General features: G+C 37.0%; 2 protein-coding genes across 2 annotated transcripts in view; both read right to left on the bottom strand.

Moving 5' to 3' along the window:
- The window catches only part of LOC131000554 (uncharacterized), a 407676-nt gene that overhangs the window by 289263 nt on the left and 96237 nt on the right, over positions 1-22176 (bottom strand). The window lies entirely within an intron of this gene.
- LOC130998011 (uncharacterized) lies at positions 7559-8959 on the bottom strand. The gene has a single exon (XM_057923449.1). It carries the CDS (start codon positions 8957-8959, stop codon positions 7559-7561), a length of 1401 nt encoding a protein of 466 aa, XP_057779432.1.

Below are 22176 nucleotides of genomic sequence, written 5' to 3'. Positions count from 1 at the left end.
AATGGACCACTGATTGTACTATATTAGATTGTACCTAATGTTGTCTGTGTCATGCTCATCCATACTGCTCAATCTTTGTGTGTTTTTCTTTTTCCAATCTTTGTTTCTTAACTTTTGGTCTTTTGGGGGGTGTTCTTTTCTGCTTGTTTTTTCACAATATTTTGAGTCAAATTACTATTAATTGAAATTCATATGATGATTGAAAAAAAAGGCAAAATGCATGAAAATACCCCACTTTATACCAAAATCTGGTTTTTTGACAATCTTTTTTTTTGTTGCAAAAATTTCAACCACCTTTCAATTTGTTGCAATGTCCGGCCCGTCAAATTTTCCGGCCAACTTAAATATGAGTTGGCAGCCGGAATGCTAACGTGGCATTAAAAATGCCAAATCACACACATACACCCCCTCCCACGTCACTCTTCTCTCTTCCCCTCCCCCTTCTCTCCAGATCCACCATCCCCCTTTCTCCACTTCCGTCGGACACTTCCCCTTCCCCCACCCCCACCGCCGCCACTTCCTCCGGCCTCTCTCTCTCTCCTCCACTCGATTCCCGGCGAGAACGACGCCCGCGCGCCGCCTTCTCCGCCTAGTCGTCTCACACACAAGCGGTAACCACCGCCCCGACTCAGACAACACAGCAGGGCTCAAGACTCTTCTTTTATTTCCATTAATGGATCTATGTTTATGTGTGGCAAAAAATTGTAAAATCACACATTGTTTGTAGAAGCTTATGCACATCAGATGCGTAATTGTTGGTTTGGTTTCTGAGATTTAAAAAGTATGCTGGGGATATGGGGAGGGGGTATTCAGGCGGTTGTGGCGGCGGATCTGGGTGGATCTTCCGACCGGGAATCGACTGGAGGAGGGAGAGCCGGTGGCGGCAGCGGCCTGATGCTCCTGCTGGCTTCTGCCATAAATAGAGAGAGAAAGGGGAGGCGGCTGGACGGTGGGGCTGTTCGGCAGAACGAGCAACGGCGGCCTCGGCCTTTGAGGTCGATCGACGGTCCAGAGAGGGTGAGATCGGCGGCGGCGGGAGTGACCTTCTGGCTCCTGCTGTCCGTCTGCTAGAAGTCAGAAAGGATTTAGGGATTTTATTTGCAGATTTTGGGTTTTTGCAGGAGAGAAGGGGAAAAAGATAGAGATGAGAGGGCGGTGGTGTTGCCCGATGCGGCGGCGGTCGGCGTCGGCCTCTGCCGCCGGAGGAGAAGGAGAGAGACGGCGTTGGCAATGGTGGTCTGCAGGAGTCGAGGTGGCAAGGGGGATGGGGATGGGGGGAAGAGAGAGAGAGAACCGACAGGGACAGAGGTGGGTGACGTGGGAGGGGAGGGGGTGTGATTTGGCATTTTTAATGCCACGTTGGCATTCCGGCTGCCAACTCATATTTAAGTTGGCCGGAAAATTTGACGGGCCGGATATTGCAACAAAAAAAAAGATGGTCAAAAAACCAGATTTTGGTATAAAGTGGGGTATTTTCATGCATTTTGCCCTTGAAAAAAATATATCATTTCTCATATCATGGAACTTTTATTAAATTAGTAAATTGACTTAAATAGCAACTAAGATAACATATTCAAACATAACATAGATTTTTCATGTCAAGCATTTCCCTTAATTATCCCTTTTAACTATGTGTATGTGAACAGTGAACACAAATATATACTCCCTCCGTCCCAATAAAAGTGGCCATTTTTTTTTTTGCACGAAGATTAATAAATTGAGTGTTATATGTTTTAATAAAGTGTGGCCTACAATTATTGACCAAATTAGTGAGTAATTGTTGACTTAATTAAAGTAATTTTGGCATTTTTAGAAAGTGGCCTACAATTGTTGACCAAATTAGTGAGTAATTGTTGACTTAATTAAAGTAAACTTTTGCCATTTTTAGAAAGTAGCCAATTTTAATGGGACACCCAAAAAGGAAATGTGGCCACTTTTATTGGGACGGAGGGAGTATATAGTAAGTTGAACTTAACTATTTTTTGTTGAGACGTAAGATAAACTAAACTTAAACATAAGTAAAATTTTGAGTTTCTTGCGACATGAATAATGGCAGTATGACTCACTTGGAATCATCTGTCCAGGGTGGTCTTCGGTATTCTACACATGTGTCTTACCTACTATTTCTCTTTAGTCTATTTAACTTGACCATGTAATCATTTTCCTCTCCATTTTTCTTCAATTTCAATTTCTTGTGTTTTAGTTTAATTTTATAATCATCCAATTAGAGTGTACATTTAATTATTAGCATGTAATTTCAACTTTTAATTTAGTAACTGATTATGAGGCTAATTATTTCATAACTAGAGTATATAACTTATTAAGCATTAATTTATAGTGTTAAATGTTAATTATAGTACATTATAGTATTATTATATTTGTAAAAAATATTATTAAAAGAATTATTTCTATACGATACAAAATATAGAAATATATTGTCTGTTGGTCTAACAATAGAGTGGAAAGTATTGGGTTCGAATCCATCGTGGTGCGATATTTAAATTTATTTGTTTAAGGATAAGATCAAATGACAAGGACATATATGAGGAGAAATGACAATGAATTTGTAATGTTAGATTTTCAAGTCCTATGGCTGATATTTATATAAGGGAGACGAAAATTTACCTGGGTACAAATTATGGTGGGAGCAAAATTTTTATCAATTAATTGAATACCGTTATTTATCCATTACAAACAGCTTATGCAACACTATATATATACTGACTTATGCATTATTCTCATTTCTCACGAAAAATAGCATTCTCACTATAATTTAATGCGTATTTATTTAATTATTAATTATTACTCCCTCCGTCCCACTTCAATTGGCACATTTGCCTTTTTTCTTTGTCCCACTACAATTGGCACTTTCACTTTTTCTACACACATAAAAGAAGTGGACCCTACCTACTTTACACTCTTTATCCTTTATTCTTAATCTCCGTGCCCACTTCAAAAGTGCCAATTGAAGTGGGACGGAGAGAGTAATTGTTAATTTATTCAAAAAAAAAACTATTGAAATACAGGATCCAAGACCATGTAGAGAAAGAAATAAAAAAAAAAAGACATGGGAAATTCCATTGTAATTATAAAATCGTATTGGGTGCAATATACGACACATACTCAGCCGCGTGTGTACGCATGTAAATTAGGAATTCTGTTTGTTCTATAATAACCTTATATCGTATGTAGATTCAATAATTCAGATCCAAGTTCATAAACTAAAAAAAGCTTATATATATATAATCCACTTTCATATTTTGTACGTATCTACTAAATGGAGTAACTGAGTAACTCCAATAACGAAAACAACTACAGTTAATATATTACTCCCTCCGTCCCATAAAGCATGACACAATATATTTCCTTTTTGATTTGTCCCACGAAACTTGACCTATTTCTAAAAGTGGCAAAAAATTTACCCTTTATTCACATTTTCACTTTTTCATCTACCACACTTAACATACAAAATATCAATTTCTTAATTCTCGTACCGAAAAGAACTAGATCATGTTTCATGGGACAAAGGGAATACTAATACGTGAAATTTCCACGTAGGACTATTGGCTTCCTTTTCTCCCCTTAGGGAGAGAGAGTGGGAGACAATATTGGGGAGATTGGATAATATCTTTCCTTTTGACATTTGAGTTAAATCCAAAATTTTCATAATATGGAATCCTCTATCAAAAGGAACATTTTTCAATTTCAATGATAGCATGTTGCTTTTACCCACTAATAGTGCATAATATTCCTAATTAACTATTAAATTCTTTAAAAAGTTTGGAGGGTGAAAAAGGTGAAACCCAAAAGTTGTTAAAGAATTATCATACCGATGAAATTTCTTTCATCTCATGCCAACAAGAATCTTTCATGTTTATGAGATTAGTAACTTTTATAGTGCAAATACTTTTCAGATGTTGACTTGTGTTTTGGTATTTAATTTTTCTTGGGAATTCTAATTTAACATTTAAATTTTCTTATTGCATTCGGATGAAACAATTTGAATTAGATACTTGAGAAATTAATGTGAAACTATTAGAAATCAGATCATAAAATGCAGCTTCGAGAATTTCTTATTGTTGACAGAAAAAAGACTCGCAACTCCAAATTCGTCAAAATAAATAGATATTCAAATTCCATATCCCTCCACCAAATGAAGCAGGCCATATTTTAAAAATTATGAATTGTATAAATTGATGAAAATGGGAAAAAGTTATCTAATAGTGATAATTAATAGTTTGTCGTATGCCCTAATCTGTGCAAACATAAGTTATGACGTCATATGATGTCATATATTGGAGCAGTGGTTGACAGAGGTCAAACCCAATAGTAAATTGGCCGGTCCAACAAGCGGTTCAGTATAATCACACTCTTAAATTAAATAATGGTGGTGTGGATTAATATAATCTGCAGAGATTTAGTTAATTAAAAAATTAATCAATGATTGCACCTCAAAGATGCAATTTAACCCGATGCGCTTAAAAGTAGTGCTTTTAGATTATTATCTCCAACTTTATTTTCTGCATTTTTGTGTTTTTTATTTATTTATTTTATTTCATTGCTTATGATGCAATGCCATTGCCAAACAAAAGATAAACAATGTCGTGACTTATTATACTATTCTGCTGCTTTAAAAAAGCAGAAGCTGTGTTTAAAAATATACATATAATTTCTGACTGAATTTCCTGTTTAAGACCGTGTTTGGGGAGCTCGTGGGCTGGAACTACGTTCGCACTTGCCCACATTCAGTAGTAGTATTTAATTAATCAACAAATATGTCTTGAAAAAACCTAAATTAATTATGACGATTGTATGCTAACATATAAAAAAGGAATTATGATTTGCATTCTAAGTTGATGGCCGAGTATTGTGATAGTAGGGGGTATGGTATACACACAAAAATCAGTGGTGGAGGCTGAACTTTTTAATTTTGAGAAAGTACTAATTTTTTCTATAATATAATTTGATGATAAAAGTTTTAGAACATCAATTTGTGAAAAATATGATAATTTGACAATTTTATAAGATGAAGAATTACTTATTGGGAGATTAAGCCCCCCTCGTACTAGGTCCATCCATGTGCGAGATAATCATGCAAATTGTGTTTGATTGTTTGTGAAATATTCAAAAATATATAATAATGTGTAGATATTTAATATATATAAGTTGTATCTCATGAATGTTTTTTTTTTTTTTTATCAGTAAAGTAAAACTTTTATTGAAAGAAAAGGGATCAAGGCATCAGGAATGCCAATCAAAACAATAAAACAAGTTTGAAGTCTTTGGAACACCAAGAAGTAAAATGAATTCCTAACTCCACTATTTTGTAGGCCTCGTTCCAACTCCAAAGTCTCCCCTTAATCTGTAATACAAGTCTATCAATATCCCAAGCCTTGTCCTGAAAACGACTACCATTCCTGCTTTCCCAGAGCAACCACACTGTTCCAACCCACAAAGCTTTAAGCAGTCTTCTTTCTCTCTTCTTTTTTCCAGCCGCAATGAAAGAAATGAAGTGTTGAAAGATACCTCTCGGATTTGCCGTTTTGATGTCGAGCCATTGAAAGATCTGGTTCCACACCGCCGCTGCTTTCGGACAATGGAGGAACAGGTGTTCCGTCGTTTCCTCACTAGAAACACATGCATTGCACCATCTCTCCTCCACGCTGATCTGGACATTTCTTCTACTCAAATTATCACATGTTGCCAATCTGTTTCTAAGACATCTCCATGCCGTCACCTTGGCTTTATTTGGTGTTGAGGCCTTCCAAACCTTTGCCATCTCCAAAGGTAAAACTTGTTGCTCCATTCTTGTTTTTGCCACAATTTCATATGCCGACTTGATTGTGAAGCATCCATCTGGTGTCGCCTTCCAGTTCCATCCGTCTGTTACACCTACACAAGGAACAAAATCAGCAATCACCAACCGGAGATCCTCCTCAAGCCCTTTCTCCATCTCCCTTAACTCCCTCCTCCACTCCAACCTCCATACCCACGACCCTCCCTCCCAAAACCCGCTTTCACCAACCAGTCTTTTCTTGTTTAGGCTCAAATTATACAATCTCGGAAACACAAACTTAAGGGGTTTGTCTACCACCCACACATCCTCCCAGAAGCTGATCTCAAGCCCATCCCCAATTCTTCGCCTCAAATTATTGATGAACCACCGATCTCTCCTTCCTCCTCCCTTATCTACAATTTTTTGCCACCACCCTTTCTGTCCACCTCTTTCCGCCACCGAACATTCTCCCCCTTCCCCCCACACTAGCTCCCCATAAAGCGATTTGATCACCCTTACCCACAGAGCTTTCCCCTCCCCCAAAAACCTCCAGAGCCACTTACTTAACAGCACCTGATTAAACCAATCAATATTCCGAAACCCCAGACCTCCTGAATCCTTGTTGAGGCACAAGGCATTCCACTTAAACCAGGTGATACCGCACGTCTGTGTACCTCCTCCCCACAAAAATTTTGAGAACAGTGAATTAAGTTCATTAATCACCGCTTTAGGTATGAAAGCGAGGGATAATTGATAAACCGAGATGGATTGCAACACCGACTTGACTAGAGTAATTCGTCCTGCCAGCGAAAGATGTCTCTTCTTCCAGCTTGCCACTTTGTTTGAAACTTTTTCAACCAAAAACTTCCAATCTCCAACACCATTGCTGCGCCCCCCCACTTTAGTACCCAAGTAGTTGCACGGAAAGGATCCGATCTTGCACATGAGGAGCGATGCCCATCTCCTCTCAACTACGTCATCCACTCCCACTGTCAGAAGACAACTTTTGTCAAAATTTACCGCTAAACCCGAGACAAACTGGAAGAGAATCAGGAGTTTCTTCACGCTCTCCATATTTCTGTCATCTGCCTCCAACAAGAAGATAGTATCGTCCGCGTACTGCAGATGTGAAATGGGCACTTTATCCTTGCCAATCTTCGCCGGAACCAGGAGCTGCCTCTCCGCTGCTCTTTCAATGAACTCGTTGAGGCCTTCTGCCACGATAAGGAAAAGGAAAGGTGACAACGGGTCACCCTGTCTCAAACCTCTCTCCATTTTGAAGTCTCCCGTCGATGACCCGTTCACCAATACACTTGCCGTTCCAGATTCCAGACTCCCTTTAATCCACTTCCTCCAAAGTCCGTCAAAGTTAAGTCGACTGAGAAGCATATCCAAGAAATCCCATTGCACAGAGTCGTATGCTTTTGCGAAGTCAATCTTGAAGAAAATACGGCCCACTCTCTTCTTTTTTGCCTCAAAAATAGCTTCATTCAGGATAACCACCCCATCTAGGATGAAGCGACCCTTGACAAACGCACTTTGATTATCAGAAATGATCGACCCCATAACCCTCTTCAATCTGTCAGCCAGGATTTTAGCCACAATTTTATACAAGCTGGTGATAAGAGAAATTGGGCGAAAATCATCGATCGACCCAGCCCCTTCTTTCTTCGGAATCAAAACAATAAAAGAGGCGTTACCACCTTTCGGTATGTTCCCATTTTCGTGAAATTCCTTCAAAACCTGGAGTAAGTCCTCTTTAACCACGTGCCACGCCGCTCTCTAGAATGTGAAGTTAAATCCATCGGGTCCCGGACTCTTGTCTCCACAACAGCTCCACACTGCTTCTTTAATCTCGTCCAGATGAAAATCCCTGATCAGCCAATGCCTCTCTTCATTTGAAATTCTCCTCCTCATGAAGTCCAAGGGGAAATCAGGCATCTGTCGTTCTTTCCTTTTGAAAAAAGCTTCAAAATGATTTCTCACTCTTGCTTTAACCTCTTCCGGTTTAGATATCCACGAGTTTTCAAAGAGCATTCCGCCAATCTCGTTTTTAATCCGTCTTCCACGAATTGCCCTATGGAAAAAACCCGAATTTGTGTCTCCTTCTTTGAGCCATTTGAGTTTGGCTTTCTGTTGCAGCATCATCTGCTTATTCTTGAGTTGAAGGGAGAGCAGGGCTTGAATCTCATTTATCCTAATCACCTCTGATTCTTCAAGACCTCTCTGCTCGTCCACCTTATCCTTCTCTTGAAGTTCCTTCTGAAGTTCTTGGATTTTGTAGTCAATGTCACCGAAAGAAGTCCGATTCCACACCTTCAAGGCCTCTTTGACTTTCTTCAATTTCTCCTTAACCACAAAAAAACTCCATCCCCCCACATTAGTCACCGTCCACACCTGCTTGACCATCTCCTCGAACTCCGAATGATTCACCCATGCATTGAGGAATCGAAAAGGTCTTGGTCCCCAATCTTCCGATCTTGTAGTGAGAATAATCGGACAATGATCCGAAATTGAACGTTGAAGTCCTCGTGCCGACGTCCCTTCCCAAGCAGCCAGCCAATTCTCATTAACGAGGAAGCGATCAATCTTACTCTTGCACTTTCCATTTGGTTTGTACCAGGTAAATTTCCGACCTTGAGTTTTAATTTCCTCCAGATCGTTCCCCCGGATAAATTCTTCAAAACTTCTTGCATCAGCCACTCCAAACGCCTCCCCACTGCCCACACGTTCATCCCTCCTCCTAACTGAGTTAAAGTCTCCCAAGATACAGACACTCCTATCCGTATTTTGTTCCACAATTGAGCTTAAGGCATCCCACAAGATCCGCTTTTCCCCTGAGCCGACTGGTGCGTACACATTGATGATGCAACATAAGATATCACCCTCCTTGTACCTCCCATTCACCACCACCGCCCCCGGTAAATCCCACGTACTAGAGGCTTCGAACACCTCCCTATTCCACAAGCAAACAATTCCTCCAGCCCTTCCCTCCGAATTCCTAATCGCTATGTCTGTATAATTAGACCCCCACCAAGATTTACAGAACAAGTCCCTAAACACCTCCATCTTTGTCTCCTGTAAGCAACAAAAATCGATCTTCTGCCCTTTCACCAAATCAGTAACATCTCTCTGCTTCGCAACACTCCCCAAGCCCCGAATGTTATAAGATAACAAATTCATTAAACATTCCTCAAAATACTCCCAGCATTTTCGCAAGAAAGAAAATTACCTTGCACCTCAATCTGTCGAGCAACATCTTCGTCTGGAATTCGACTTGACAGCCCGATCTTCTTTCCAAAATCCCAGATCTGTTGACCTGAACTTTGCTCCCCAATTGTCGTCTCCTGCCCTTCTTCGTTCCCCCCCTCTCTTTTCTGCTCTGCCACTTCCTCCCCCCTTCCATCAATTGGCTCTAAATCTGAAATGAAGTGTTCCCGTTTCTCTTTCTCCCTGTTTCTATTCTTTTTCTTTTCTCTCCCTTTTTTTCCTTTTGAATTTCGATCCCCACACCTTTTACTTTGGTTTGAACAACTTCCTTCCTCGTAGCTGAAAATCGGCGGCTCATTCCTTTCGATCCTTTGCCCTTCCTCTTTCGACGCCGTGTCATCTGCAATATTTTTGGCACCTTGATTTTCCATATACACAACTGAATCGGCTTCTTCCCTTTCCAGAATAGCGCTTCTCTTCTCTCCTTGCGCTTGGGTCGACATTAAGGTATGACCTCCCTCACAAACGCTTCTTCCTGGCCCATCAAGAGAAACACCAGTAAAGCCACCAGTTGGGCTTTTTTGTTGTACCTTCTGAGAGTCGGCCCAGTTTTGTTCCTCAAAAATCTGGTTTGGACTTTGAAAAGCGTGGCAGTCCATCTGCCCATCCTTAACGAGGGGCTGACTCTCACCTTCGGCCCCAACCAAATTTAAAAGCATTTTCGATCCTCCTACCAACGTCCCCTCATAATTGGTTTCCTCGACAAACGTGTCTACATGGATCGAATGAGACGAAACGTTGATTTCTTGGAGAACCGAAACATCATCATCTCTTTCACCGCTCTCGTTCTGATCTCCGATGGTTGCAGCTGCCGGATCCATGGACTCCTCCCCGCTCGTCCATCCTGTATCCGATCCCGAATCCTCGAACTCCGTCTCTCCGAGCATGGAAGAGAAAGGATTCTCGTGAATTTCCTCAATGCGAAACGTGAACCTTGCTCCATTAATACAACACTCCGTCACTTGATCAATGGATCTAAGGCCCGTGGAGATTTGAATCAAAGCAACATCCAGTTTTTCTTTTTCTTTCGTCTTCTCATGCATCTTCAATACCCGACCGAACTTTGCAGTTGCCAACTCAAAGAAACGATGATTCCATGCATGTAGTGGGATCCCGACCCACCTCGTCCACACCACTCGTTGTTGAAACACATCCACCACGTTCCATTTCCTCTTCCATTGAAACCAGAACTCACTCCATTCATCCATCTCCGTTAGAACTTTTTCTGTTGGCGCGTCACAGACACTACGTATCAACACCAAATTTCCTCCCATCGTCGTCACCTTCAGTTTCCCAGCAATTTCGCTATTGATTTCTTCATTAATCTCTTCCCACAAGAACTCATCTTTGATGAAACCCGTGAAGGCTCCATCTAGCCATCGTGTTTCCTCATCCGAAGTTTTGAACTGAAGCAAATCCGAAGGTCCTGACTCCCCTTCTTTGGATCCAGTGAGCACCTCCTTAAAAGAAACCCCCATCATCCTTTTTGCGGCATGCACGACCTTTGTTTTTTCCGTCTTTCTACCTGCGTCAGCTTTGAATCCCTTCCCTTTACTTCCTTGGATCTTCACTTCTCTCTCGAATCTCGGTTTGAACACCCTAATTTTATAGCTCCCAATCCACAACTTATTAAGTTGTTCCAGCAAACCGTCCCTATCTTCAACGTCTTCGAAGCGAACAAAACCGAAAGGCTTCCCTTTTTTGTCTCTCTTTCTTGGACAAAAGATGTCTGTCGGTTCTCGCACGGAACCGAACTTTCTCATCAAAAAATCAAAGCTACATTCTTCTGGAATGTTGTTGAAAAAGAATGTAACTTTTTGTGCTTCATTCTCGTCTCTTGCTTTCCAAAGTTTCGAAAACCTTTGAGTCTTTTGGTTCAGCTGCTTCTTCACCATCCCATCGGCTCCGTTCCTCACTTCCCCTCGTCTCCTCACCTCCCTCCAGACCTCCTCTCCCATCTCTTAAAATGGAACTATTCAAAATGCAGCCCGCCGCAGATGATAGCCGCACCTCCGCCGCATCTCCCCGCCGCTAGACTGTCTGAGACCTAATATCCGGCCCCCTTGAACACGTCCGACTGGAGAACCGTATCCACTGCGACTCCGGAGATGCCCGATCTGGAGATCCGAGGTTCACTGAAGAGACCTAGAGAAAAAGTGGTGACATGCTGCTCCAAAATGGTCTGCTAAAAGCGGATCGAGCTGATGGGATCGGAATCCCCCTCTGCTACAGTAGATCAGTTTTCGACGGCGGTGAGAACGATCACGACGAGATCTACGACGATGTCGCAGAAGACCTGTCTGGAGGCGCGGTCTCGCCGGACTGTATAGCTGCGGTGGCCCTGGAGTTGTGGTCTCGCCGGACTGGAGAGCAGCTGTTTCAGTTCTGGATCGCGTCTCGCTGGTCTTCTTTTGGTTAAAACCGACGAGATCTACGACGATCGCGGAAGGCCTGGCTGGATACGCGGTCTCGCCGGACTGGGGGGCTGCGGTGGATCTGGATGCGTGGTCTCGCCGGAGTGGAGAACAGCTGTGGCAATTCTGGATCGCGTCTTGCTGGACTTCTTTTGGTTAAAACCGACGAGATCTACGGCGAAATCGCGGAAGGCCTGGCTGGAGGCATGGTCTCGCCGGACTGGAGGGCTGCGGTGGACCTTTTTGGGTGCCAAAATCTTGCAATTTGAAGAACAATAATTCAAAAACATGCTACTTCATTCAAAATCAAAGCTTGAAATGGCCTTCACTCTCAGAGCCTCTGCTACTGCTCAAATTGCAGATGGTGTCGATTGTGAGAAAGCTCCAATAACATGAGGTTGATGGGATCAAGTTATTCGTTGGTCTTCCAACATTCAGCGACCTTCGCAGCTTGGTTCAAAACTCAAATAATATCATCGTCGATCAGGTTGAAGACAAAGAAAAAATTATTTAGGATAATTATCATTGAATGTTATGTTATTATAAAATCATTGATGATTTTATTATAAGATCAGCTTGTATCTCATGAATGTTATTATAAAATCATTGATGATAGTATTATAAGGTTATCAAAGACACTTAAAATAAACGGCGATTATAGTTAATGACGTAACTAAGATTTCACATCGAGGAGATCCAATTTATAATCATTTTAGAGATGAGCTAAAATAAAAATATTTTTAAGTGTATAAAATAGGAACAAATCATGTCCATTAGTCTTGGTTGATCTTGTGGCTTGAAATTTACCTAATCGGAACATAATTCATAACAAAAGAACTTCAAATTCGTGCATAAAATATAATTCGTAACAAAAGTACTTTCAATTCGTAATAAGAAAAATGTATGAATTGCAAGGGAAACAGTTACGAATTTCGAATCTCCATATAATTTGATATGAGCCATTAATTCACTATGATCTAATGGATAGGATTTGTTCCTATTTTATACACTTAAAAGTGTTTTCATGATAGCCCACCTCATTATATATATAGGGAAAAGTTCTATTGAGAAAGATAAATATTTAAAGAAGTGAGAAACAATCTCATCCATTGATCATGATCAATCAATCGGTTCAGAATTAAGAATAAATCTCATGTCCAGATTTTGATGAATATATCTATAATTGTGATGAACATGTCAGTAATTTTTTATGAACGGACGTATTTGTTGAAAATCTGAGTTTGCTTAAAATTTCGCACTTCAGGATTCGATCCCCAAACGTTCAATAAAACTATTGCTATGTTCATAAAAAAAACTATTGACATGTTCAACGTTCCTAACTTTCAGAAGAAAAAAAAAATCAATTTCTCCATAAGTATATTTTTTTAATATTGCACCATCAAAAAAATAAATAAAAATGACTATCACAACATTTTTCTTCCATGTATATTTTTTCGTTATTCTAAAATTATTGTATATAACTTTATACTATGTAACAACAATAAATAGATCTCTTTTGATGTGAACTACTAAGAGCACTCCCAGCAGATCACCTAAATGTATCACTAACTCTAAATTTAGGCTAAAACAATTGAAAATGAGATAAAAAAATGCATCCAGCAGATCCCCTAAATTGGATGGGGCCCACAAAAAATTTTACACCCACCTAAATTCAATCTTAAATTTACACCCACCCTAAATTTATTTTAAGCTTATAATTAGTAGGGCCCACACATAATTATTATTTTTATGTAGAAAATAGGAGATCTGATGTATGCATTTATAAAATCGAGATCCTAAAATTAAATAGGGAAGTTTTAGGGAGGATTATAGGAGCATAATTTTGGAATTTCTGCTGGGAGTGCTCTAAGGTCAAGCAAATATCAATATGTCCTAATGTCTTGCATAATAATTAAAAATATTTAATAATAACTCAAATAACTCCCCTAACACGTATTCTTCACAATTTGAAGTGATGTGTTGTTAATTAATTTTATTTTTTCTAAGCGTCCATGTGTTGTTCTTTGTTACTTGCTCATTGGCTTAATTTTCACAATTTGTCCATTGATTAGCCCTAAATCAGAAACAAAATTTATGTGGAATTCGTTGGCGCCAAAGAAAACTGAAGCTGATAAATGAAATTCCAGAAATAAGGTTCCCCAAACAGACCCTAAAAGATCCAGTCCCGCTGAAATTCATTTTTTGCAGAGCGATTTTCGTGGCAAGCACGTGATGGCCCTTTTTGCGCATGCCAAAAGGCATATGAAAACGCTACGCTATCAAATTATTTATTTCAATCACCACATACTATATTATATATCTATATCTCTCTTTTTTTATCATCACTAAAATATGTAGGATATGTTTGTACGCATATAATATAGTAATATAAATATATAAAGTGAAATACATAGGTGGCGTACGTTATCGAATCCCGATGCGGCACCGACCGAGAACTAATGTGCGCCGAAAATAGTTAGGACAGGTGATTTGATTTGATTAAATTAAGGTCCACTGCACTATCATGCGCACTTAGCTTTTATCTTTTTGTAATGTAATAAAATGTTGGTCTGGAATTAAGGAACCGCATCCAGACTTGCATTTCCTATTTTCAAATATACTGGTCCCCCCCCCCCCCCCAAATATTTTTTGAAGCGGATATTTTTACCAACTTATTCCATATTATACTTATTTTAGTTCTTGTAACTCGTTCATATGCTAGGAAAATTTTGTTGGTTTGACTCTTATTTTATTAATATTCACGCGTTATTGATAGGATTTGAATTAATAATTTATTTTTAAAAAAATATTTTAGTGCCTCAACTTTACCTCTTAAATTAGGTCTCCTTAACTCAAAGCACTGAATTGGCTAAACTAACAATTCATGTGTCATATACAACGACTATCCAACATAATAAGATCAAATATAAATATCACATGATCCATTAAAAGTTTGTACCATTGTATTCATATAAGTGTAGACGTGATTAGAGCACAAAGATGACATGATTTTGTCCATATTAACACAATGCAACTACAATATGAGAACGGTACAATACATCTGAAACCGACCTTTCACGATATAACGATATAACATGATTAAAAAATATTTTTGCACGGCACAAATTATAATTATGAAATCAATTATTAATAATAGATCTAAGAGCATCTATAGTGGAATCCGATGGGGGAACTCGAATCACCCCCAAAATCGGGTCACCCACTACAGGTTTGGGGGACTCGAGGCTGACCTGTTCTATCAGGCTTGGCCTTATGGTTGTTGGCATACGTGCGTGCTCAACACGCGTGAATTTAAAAAAAAAAATCAAAATTTTCAAAAAATTCGGCTGTTGTCTATTAAATTTAATTTTTTTTTAATTCGGTCATTTGACCGTTATTCATTTTCCTTTTTTTATTTTTTTTCTTTCTCTCTTCTATAAATACTTCTATCTTTTTCTTCTTCTTCTTCACACATATTCTCATATCTTCTTTTTCTTTCTTCTATCTTCTTCTTTTTCTTCACACATTCTCTCAAGAAAAAAATGGATCCACACAATCTCAATTGGTACGATTCAAATTGGGTTCCCGACCTCTCCGGCGAAGACGATTATCATTTCGATTTGACGGGTACCAACTTGGAGGAGGAACCTCCTCCAACCGGCGAGGAGGAGATGTCGGCCGCCCATTTCGCGTCAAAGCTCAAGAAATGAGGGCGGCGGAAGGCAATGGCCTTCGAAGAGAAGGCGCCGGCTCCTATGCCGGAGGAAGGAAGAACCACTCGGCACACCTACACCTTGGAAGAGACGGTCCCTTATTGTCCGTGTTTGGGCAGAGGAGACCAACGATGCCGTTAGGGGTGTCGATCAAAAGGGAGAGGCCTATTGGGACTGTATTCTAGAGCGGGTGAACTCCCTCTTAGGCGTTGCCTTCAAACCCCGCCAAATAAAGGGACACTTCGCCTGAGTGGCTGCGGAGGTGAAGTTGTGGGAGAATATTTGGGTGGAGGTTTGCGCGAAGTGCTCCAACAGAAGGCCCAAGTCATCTTCCAAGGTAGGAGCCCCACTTCAGGCCCCTTCAACTACTAAAATGCATGGAGGACTCTCTGAATCAACCGGAGGTTCAAGTCCATGTACCTTGAGGGCGACGTCCATTCCTCCAAGCGGATGAAGACGTCGGAAACGAGCGACTTCACCACCTCGGCGTCGAGCGAGGAGATCACGTCTTCCCGGCCAGTTGGAAACAAGGCGGCGAGAGCGGCGAAGGGGAAGGGGAAGGCGTCGCAAAGCTCGGAGCCTCCACCGCAATAAACGGAGAGGTTGGATAGATCAGACGACAAGCTGGAAAAAATGATCAGCAAGTACGCCAAGAAAAACGAGCTGAAGAGGGAGATCCACGACGATTGGATCTTATTCATGAAGACTTCCGACATGACTCCAGAGCAGCTAGAATGGCACAAGCAAGGGGTGGCAGAGATCCTAACACGGCGAAGGGGCGGTGGAGACTAGATAGATTTTAATTATGTAATTTTTAATTATGTTTTTAGGTTTTAATTAAGTAATTTTAAATTATGTCTTTAGGTTTTTTTTTATGTAATTTTTAGGATTTTTAAAATTAATGAAGTTTAATTTTAAGCAAATTGTGTTATTTAAATGTGTGCAATTAAAATTAAATGAAAAATACAAAAATTAAAACTAAAAAATTCAAGTCAGCTATCATATCATCCCACTGCAGCTTCCTTGACCCAATGTGGTCCCCTTTATCAGGTCACTTCATTGTGGATTCTCTAATATAAATATTATCGTATTATATGAAAGCTACCCGAACACATACATGACACTCAATTGTTGTATTTTTCATCTTATTGATAAAAGAAGAATAAAATAATTAATTTTTTAAGAAATATAATTAATAGTTTTGTATTTTTTTTATGATGGCTCGAACCTATAATTGATTAATTCAGTCGAGTTTCGTTGTCAAATTAGTAGAGTTAAGTTGAACACATTTATTAAACTTGTTATGCTGTGATTTATTGGAAATAAATCAAAATCAATTGAAATATTAGAACAATAAATCAAAAAAATGAGTCACGAGTTTTAGATCGGAGTTCCTCTAGTTTGCTCTACTTTCAGATTTAGATATAGGAACGTCAAACCTTGAAGCAAAAATTGGAAAAAAAAAATTGCAGATGCGGGAAATAAAAAATACCCAAATTAGTAAAAAGTGAGGGAGCCAAACTTTTAATTTAGGGGTTCAATTTTTTTTAATAGACTTAATAATTAAATAAAAATAAGTAATAATCATTAAATTGAGTATTGTCATTTAAATTACATAATAAATTAAAAATAAATAAACACGATTGTTTCATAAATCACAATATTTCTCTCGTATTTTTCATATTATGAAACATCTGCATAATAGCTTTGTTAGTAACATTTACAAATACATTATTTTCGATGTAAGGTACTAAGCCATCAATCAAAATATTATCTCTGATAAAGTCAACGACAACTTAGCTAACAAATTGTCAAATACACACCAATGGCAAAATGTTATGTTTCCTTGTAAACACCATCTTCTCGTCAAGATCTTCAATTCCTGTCTCCTGATAGTTCTAAAAACTTTTCATCCATGCGCACATTAATAATAAAGTTCTCAAACTGATTTTCAAGTTTATACAAAATAATTTCTGAAAATTCAAACGGATAAAATTCTAAAAGACAAATGAATATTTTTAATATCATTCCAAAAAATAAGCCTTTAAAATTCAAGCATGACAAGCATAAAACTAATTATGTATTGACTTAATTAAAATATTGATTAAACTCTAAAATTTGTATGTCAATCACAGGGTAAAATACTTCAACTCGATAATGGTGAAGATTTTGGTTTTCTTAACTCTACATCTTCCTATTTCTCGAATGTGACATTTCTATCTCATTTATACTACAAAACTTAAAAATATCAATTGACATCATCTCCCAACTTTTATATTTGGCAGTTTTATTCTATCTCATTTTCCGTTAGAAACTAATTCAAAATTTATATTTTCTATTTTCTACTTCAATATATATATATATGTAAATTACCAAAATACATCTACGAAAATTACAAAGTCCCGAGGGATCCAGTGATCACCCCATTGTCTCCCTCCGGCCTTGTTCACAACCAAGAGTATTATGAATTATAAATGATAGTCTAAAACTTTTTGTTCATAATTAAGAGAAAACTACACTCGATATATAATGTGTATATATAAGATGCATATATTTATAATATCTTACTCTATTTAAAAATATAATAGTGAATCATTTTTTTAAAGAGCCATTTTACAAATTTCATAAATATTAAAAGATAATGTATTATTTTCAACTTATCTGTTTACTAAATAAAGATACAAATTTATACTCCCTTCGTCCCAAATTTTGTTTTTGGGATAGTTTATTTTATCTATTCTCTCTCTCACTCTCACTCTCTCTCTTATCTCCTATTTTATCTATATTATCTTAATGTACGTGACCCATTTGTTTGGGACGTTGGAGTATACTTATTTAAACTTTTTAATAAATAGTAGGTCTATATTGGTTTTGCACACTAGAATTTTTAATATTATTAATTGAGCCAATTCCTTTATTTATTATTTATATGTACATTTTTTCAAAAATATGTATAGTCTATATATATATATATATAATCAAATATAGTAGTATAATTTTTATTTATTATGTTACAGGATGAAAAGAAAAGTACAAAGATTCATAAATTTTAATATTGTTATATTAAATTAAAAAAAAAATGTTTTACATGTATTGTACAACTCTACGATAATGTTTGTGCGTCGCAAGTGTGGTACATTAGTAATGAATGAAAGTACAAATTAAAATGCATATAATTCAAATGCCCAAATATTTATTCCGTGTACATATTTTCATGGAAACGGTATTGCAACAAGCGGCGCACTCAAGTTATCTCCATTATCTGACTACATTAATACAGTTATCTCTCTATTATTGTCATCCTCAATTATTAAATATCTTTCTCGTACCACTATCCACACTATTTGTAGCAACTATTTTATGTTTATTATGCTTTCATGCATCTCTGACAACCTCAACTATTGGAACTATTTTTTCCTTTTTTATTATTTGCTTTTGAGCTGAAAAATGGGTAAAAGAAAATGCAAGAGGTTTTGATTAAGAGCCCCGGAAAAAAAATTGATCGGAAATAGCACGAGACACCTAAGGTGTTGTTATATAATTGAAAGAAAAAATGTAGAATTATAAGTTTGAGAAAGTATTAAAAGGAAAAAATACAGTACTATTTCACAACATCAATACATTTAAAAGTTGAATGAATGTATAAATCCATAACATCAATGCACGCTCATTATAAGTAATGAATATGGTGTGCTTCAAAGGGATAGGATAAAGGGATATATCACAAGTTAAGTTAATCAATTTTTTTTTTTTGATCGGGCAAAGTTATGTTAGATGTTAGTAATTAGTTCCCTATCCACTCCAAGAATCACGTTATCTCTCCATTCACCAAAGTCCACCTTATATCTCCAATCTCCAATTCGCTCCCAAGAGGGATCGAACCCAGGTCACTTCACTTAAGTGAGGACCTGGTGGCCAGTAGTTAAGTTAATCAATTTAGAAGACAGTTAGTAAATAGAGGCGTAAATTTATCTCCACCAAAAGGGAAACATTATGTGAATTGTTTCAAATGAAAGCAATATGACATACAAATAAAATACATAGAAAAAAGGATCAAGTGTGTAAATGTTTGGAGAATATTTAGTATTGTGCAATTAATGCCGATGAGGACAATACTGTTCCTCGCATTAAATGAAGTTACCATGAAAAGAAATGGGGACTATAAATTCATAAGCACCCAAACAATGTAATAAAAGGGAATAAACACCCAAATTCAACAAAAGCAGCGTTGGCAAATGGCAATGGCAATGGCAATAAGGTACAACAGAATTAAGCTTAAACAATGCTAAAGGCAAAAAAACATCCAGGGGTAGCCAGAGTTTGAGTTAACCCCAATTTCATGTTAGCAGTAAAAAACGGTATTTAAATAAATGGTTGAGATGGGCATGCATTCTTGAATGTGATTGAGACTTTACACGAGTAAAAAGTGAAAGAAAAAAGGGAGAAAGGTACAAGCATACAAAGCCAAAAAAGTTTCAGCCATTTGTGCAAAATTCTCTGCACATAATATCAGCTGCAGAGATTAAGTTGAGGTTGCTATGTATGAAAGACTTTCAATATATACATACATATAATTATGTGTGTGTGTGTGTTGATAAGTCATATCATCAAGTAAATAAAAGCAAAGATTGGTACAGCAAATTAATTAATAATCGCTCGCTAACTAACTAGACATGAGGCCACTATCGCTATTCACCTAATTAATAAATTTTCTTGCTCTTCCCCAAATATTTTTGCCTTAGTGATGGATAATCTATGCAGTACTTCATTAAATAAGTCAATTTGTGTATGTTTAGTCAATTAATAACAGCATATATATGTATATATATTTAGAAGTAAAGAAAGAATGTAAAAGAATTTCTGCATGGAAAAGAGTTGCAGTAACTCCGATCAGCTAGTTCAAGTTCTTTTCTCTTTTAGGAAAAAAAAAACAAACTATAATTATTATATTCATATTAGAAAATCAAAAGACCGTTTGATACTAGTAGACGACACTGCAACATATCTTGCAAGATTATGTGCTGTTGAATTCACACTACAATTCATGTACCAAAGATTAGTAAAACTTAGGCGAAGTACTACTCCATTTTTTTCTTTTACCATATCATATACATTATTAACTGTGTAAATTCCATTATTAATGTTAATAAACTTAGGTGAAATTGAACTCCTAACAACTATGTCATTACACGATCAATCGTCGTGGATGAAAACTTAGTTTCTACTATTTTTCTTTTTCTTAGTAAGTGCTTAGTCTCATTAACCTCATTTTTTATGTGGGATATGATTTTGACACATTTCACTACTCTTTATGTTATGTTCAAGTTGTTCATCTTAGGTATATATTTTGAGAGAGGGAATACATTATATTCATTTAGTCAAAATGTTGTGCAATTAATCCGGCCGCGCGCTCCCAATATTCATATCAATTGAAACCCTAAAAAAATGGTCAAAATTGAGTGAATTTGTAACAAAAACTAAAAAAGGTACTTCCTCCGTCCCGCGAAGTTTGAACAATTTCTTTTTGGCACGAATTTTAAGGAATTAATATTTTGTGTGTTAAGTGTGATATATAGAAAAATGAAAAGGTGAATAAAGGGAAAAAAATTTATCATATAAGAAAAGTGCCCAAGCTTTGCAGGACAACCCGAAAATAAATACTGATCAAGCTTCGCAAGACGGGGGAAGTAATTATGTTTCATGTGATTGCTCTCTATTAATTGATAGATCAAATGTGTTGTATACATGCAATCGATACTAATGTAGTACAATAGGACTAGCATTGTCATTAATGGTCTTAATTAAAAGAGTACTACTGCCAATCAGAACAATTTATTTAATGATTTTCAACCGTAATGAGATTTCAGCGAACTGGATGAATTAAACTAGTGATATATATATAGCCAGATATTGTAATTTGAATAGTGAGCCACTCGAGAAAAGGAAAAGACAAATTATTTTAAAAAATAATTTGTAAATACATCTTTCTAGCGTGATTTTTAATACAGTATCTATTTTATAAAATGTCTGGACCCTTGGAAATTATCAATTTAATTCTCAATTATGACGTTGAATTAAAATCTATATTGGATCTAAATCCAACAACTTCAAATGTGGAGTGTCAAAATTTTTGATGAAAAATATTGTGTGACACTATTCTCAAACAACGTCGATTTTATTAAACACAAAGTTAGTTTAATTTGAAATTGATGGGGTTTAAAGAAAAGAAAAACTTAGTGTAGGACAGGATTGTTGTACCATGCACAAAAAAATAAAAAATAATGGCTGGCAGGCACTCAACATTTTTATTTTCTAGCGTTGAAAATAATTTACATAAATAACTTCACTAAAATGTCCAAAAAATGAGTACCGTAATTAGAGCAAACATTCAAAAGCAGAAAGATGAAGTTAGTATTGTTGAAAGTTGTAAATTTTTTCAAGCAATCACATTCAAACAAAAGAAATAGGCTGAACTGAACAAACATAAGCATATACGTATGCATCAATAACTCAGGCTCTATAATTACAATTCAAATCTCAAACTTTAAACCTTGTCGTAAACTATACTAATTTTCAAAGTGTTTCAATGGCATTAAGGAACAGGTTCAATATTTGATACTAGGTTGAGCCCAAATATATACACCTCGATCGGTGATGTTATCAATGTTACTGAGGTGATCAAAAGAGTCTAATAGAGAAAATAAAGAACAACGTGATGAAGTATTCAGTTTGATTTCTTCACTCACATCGTACACTTTACAAACACAATAACATTGCTTTAATTTCTTATTTCTTTTAGATTGTAAATATAATACATAGATAAAAAAAATAAAAATAAAAATTGGAACTTGCACATAGATCCACTGTTAATATCTCTTATAGTTTTGTTTTAAAAAAAATCTTTTAACTTATAATAACATTGTCCTTTTTTATTACTTTGTACAAGTTCATCATTGAAATTTAGACATCTATCCAATTTTAATCTCAAATTTCATTAGGAGCT

Source organism: Salvia miltiorrhiza, chromosome 8, assembly GCF_028751815.1.
Source record: "Salvia miltiorrhiza cultivar Shanhuang (shh) chromosome 8, IMPLAD_Smil_shh, whole genome shotgun sequence".
Taxonomy (NCBI): domain Eukaryota; kingdom Viridiplantae; phylum Streptophyta; class Magnoliopsida; order Lamiales; family Lamiaceae; genus Salvia; species Salvia miltiorrhiza.
This window is presented reverse-complemented; position numbering and strand designations above follow the sequence as displayed.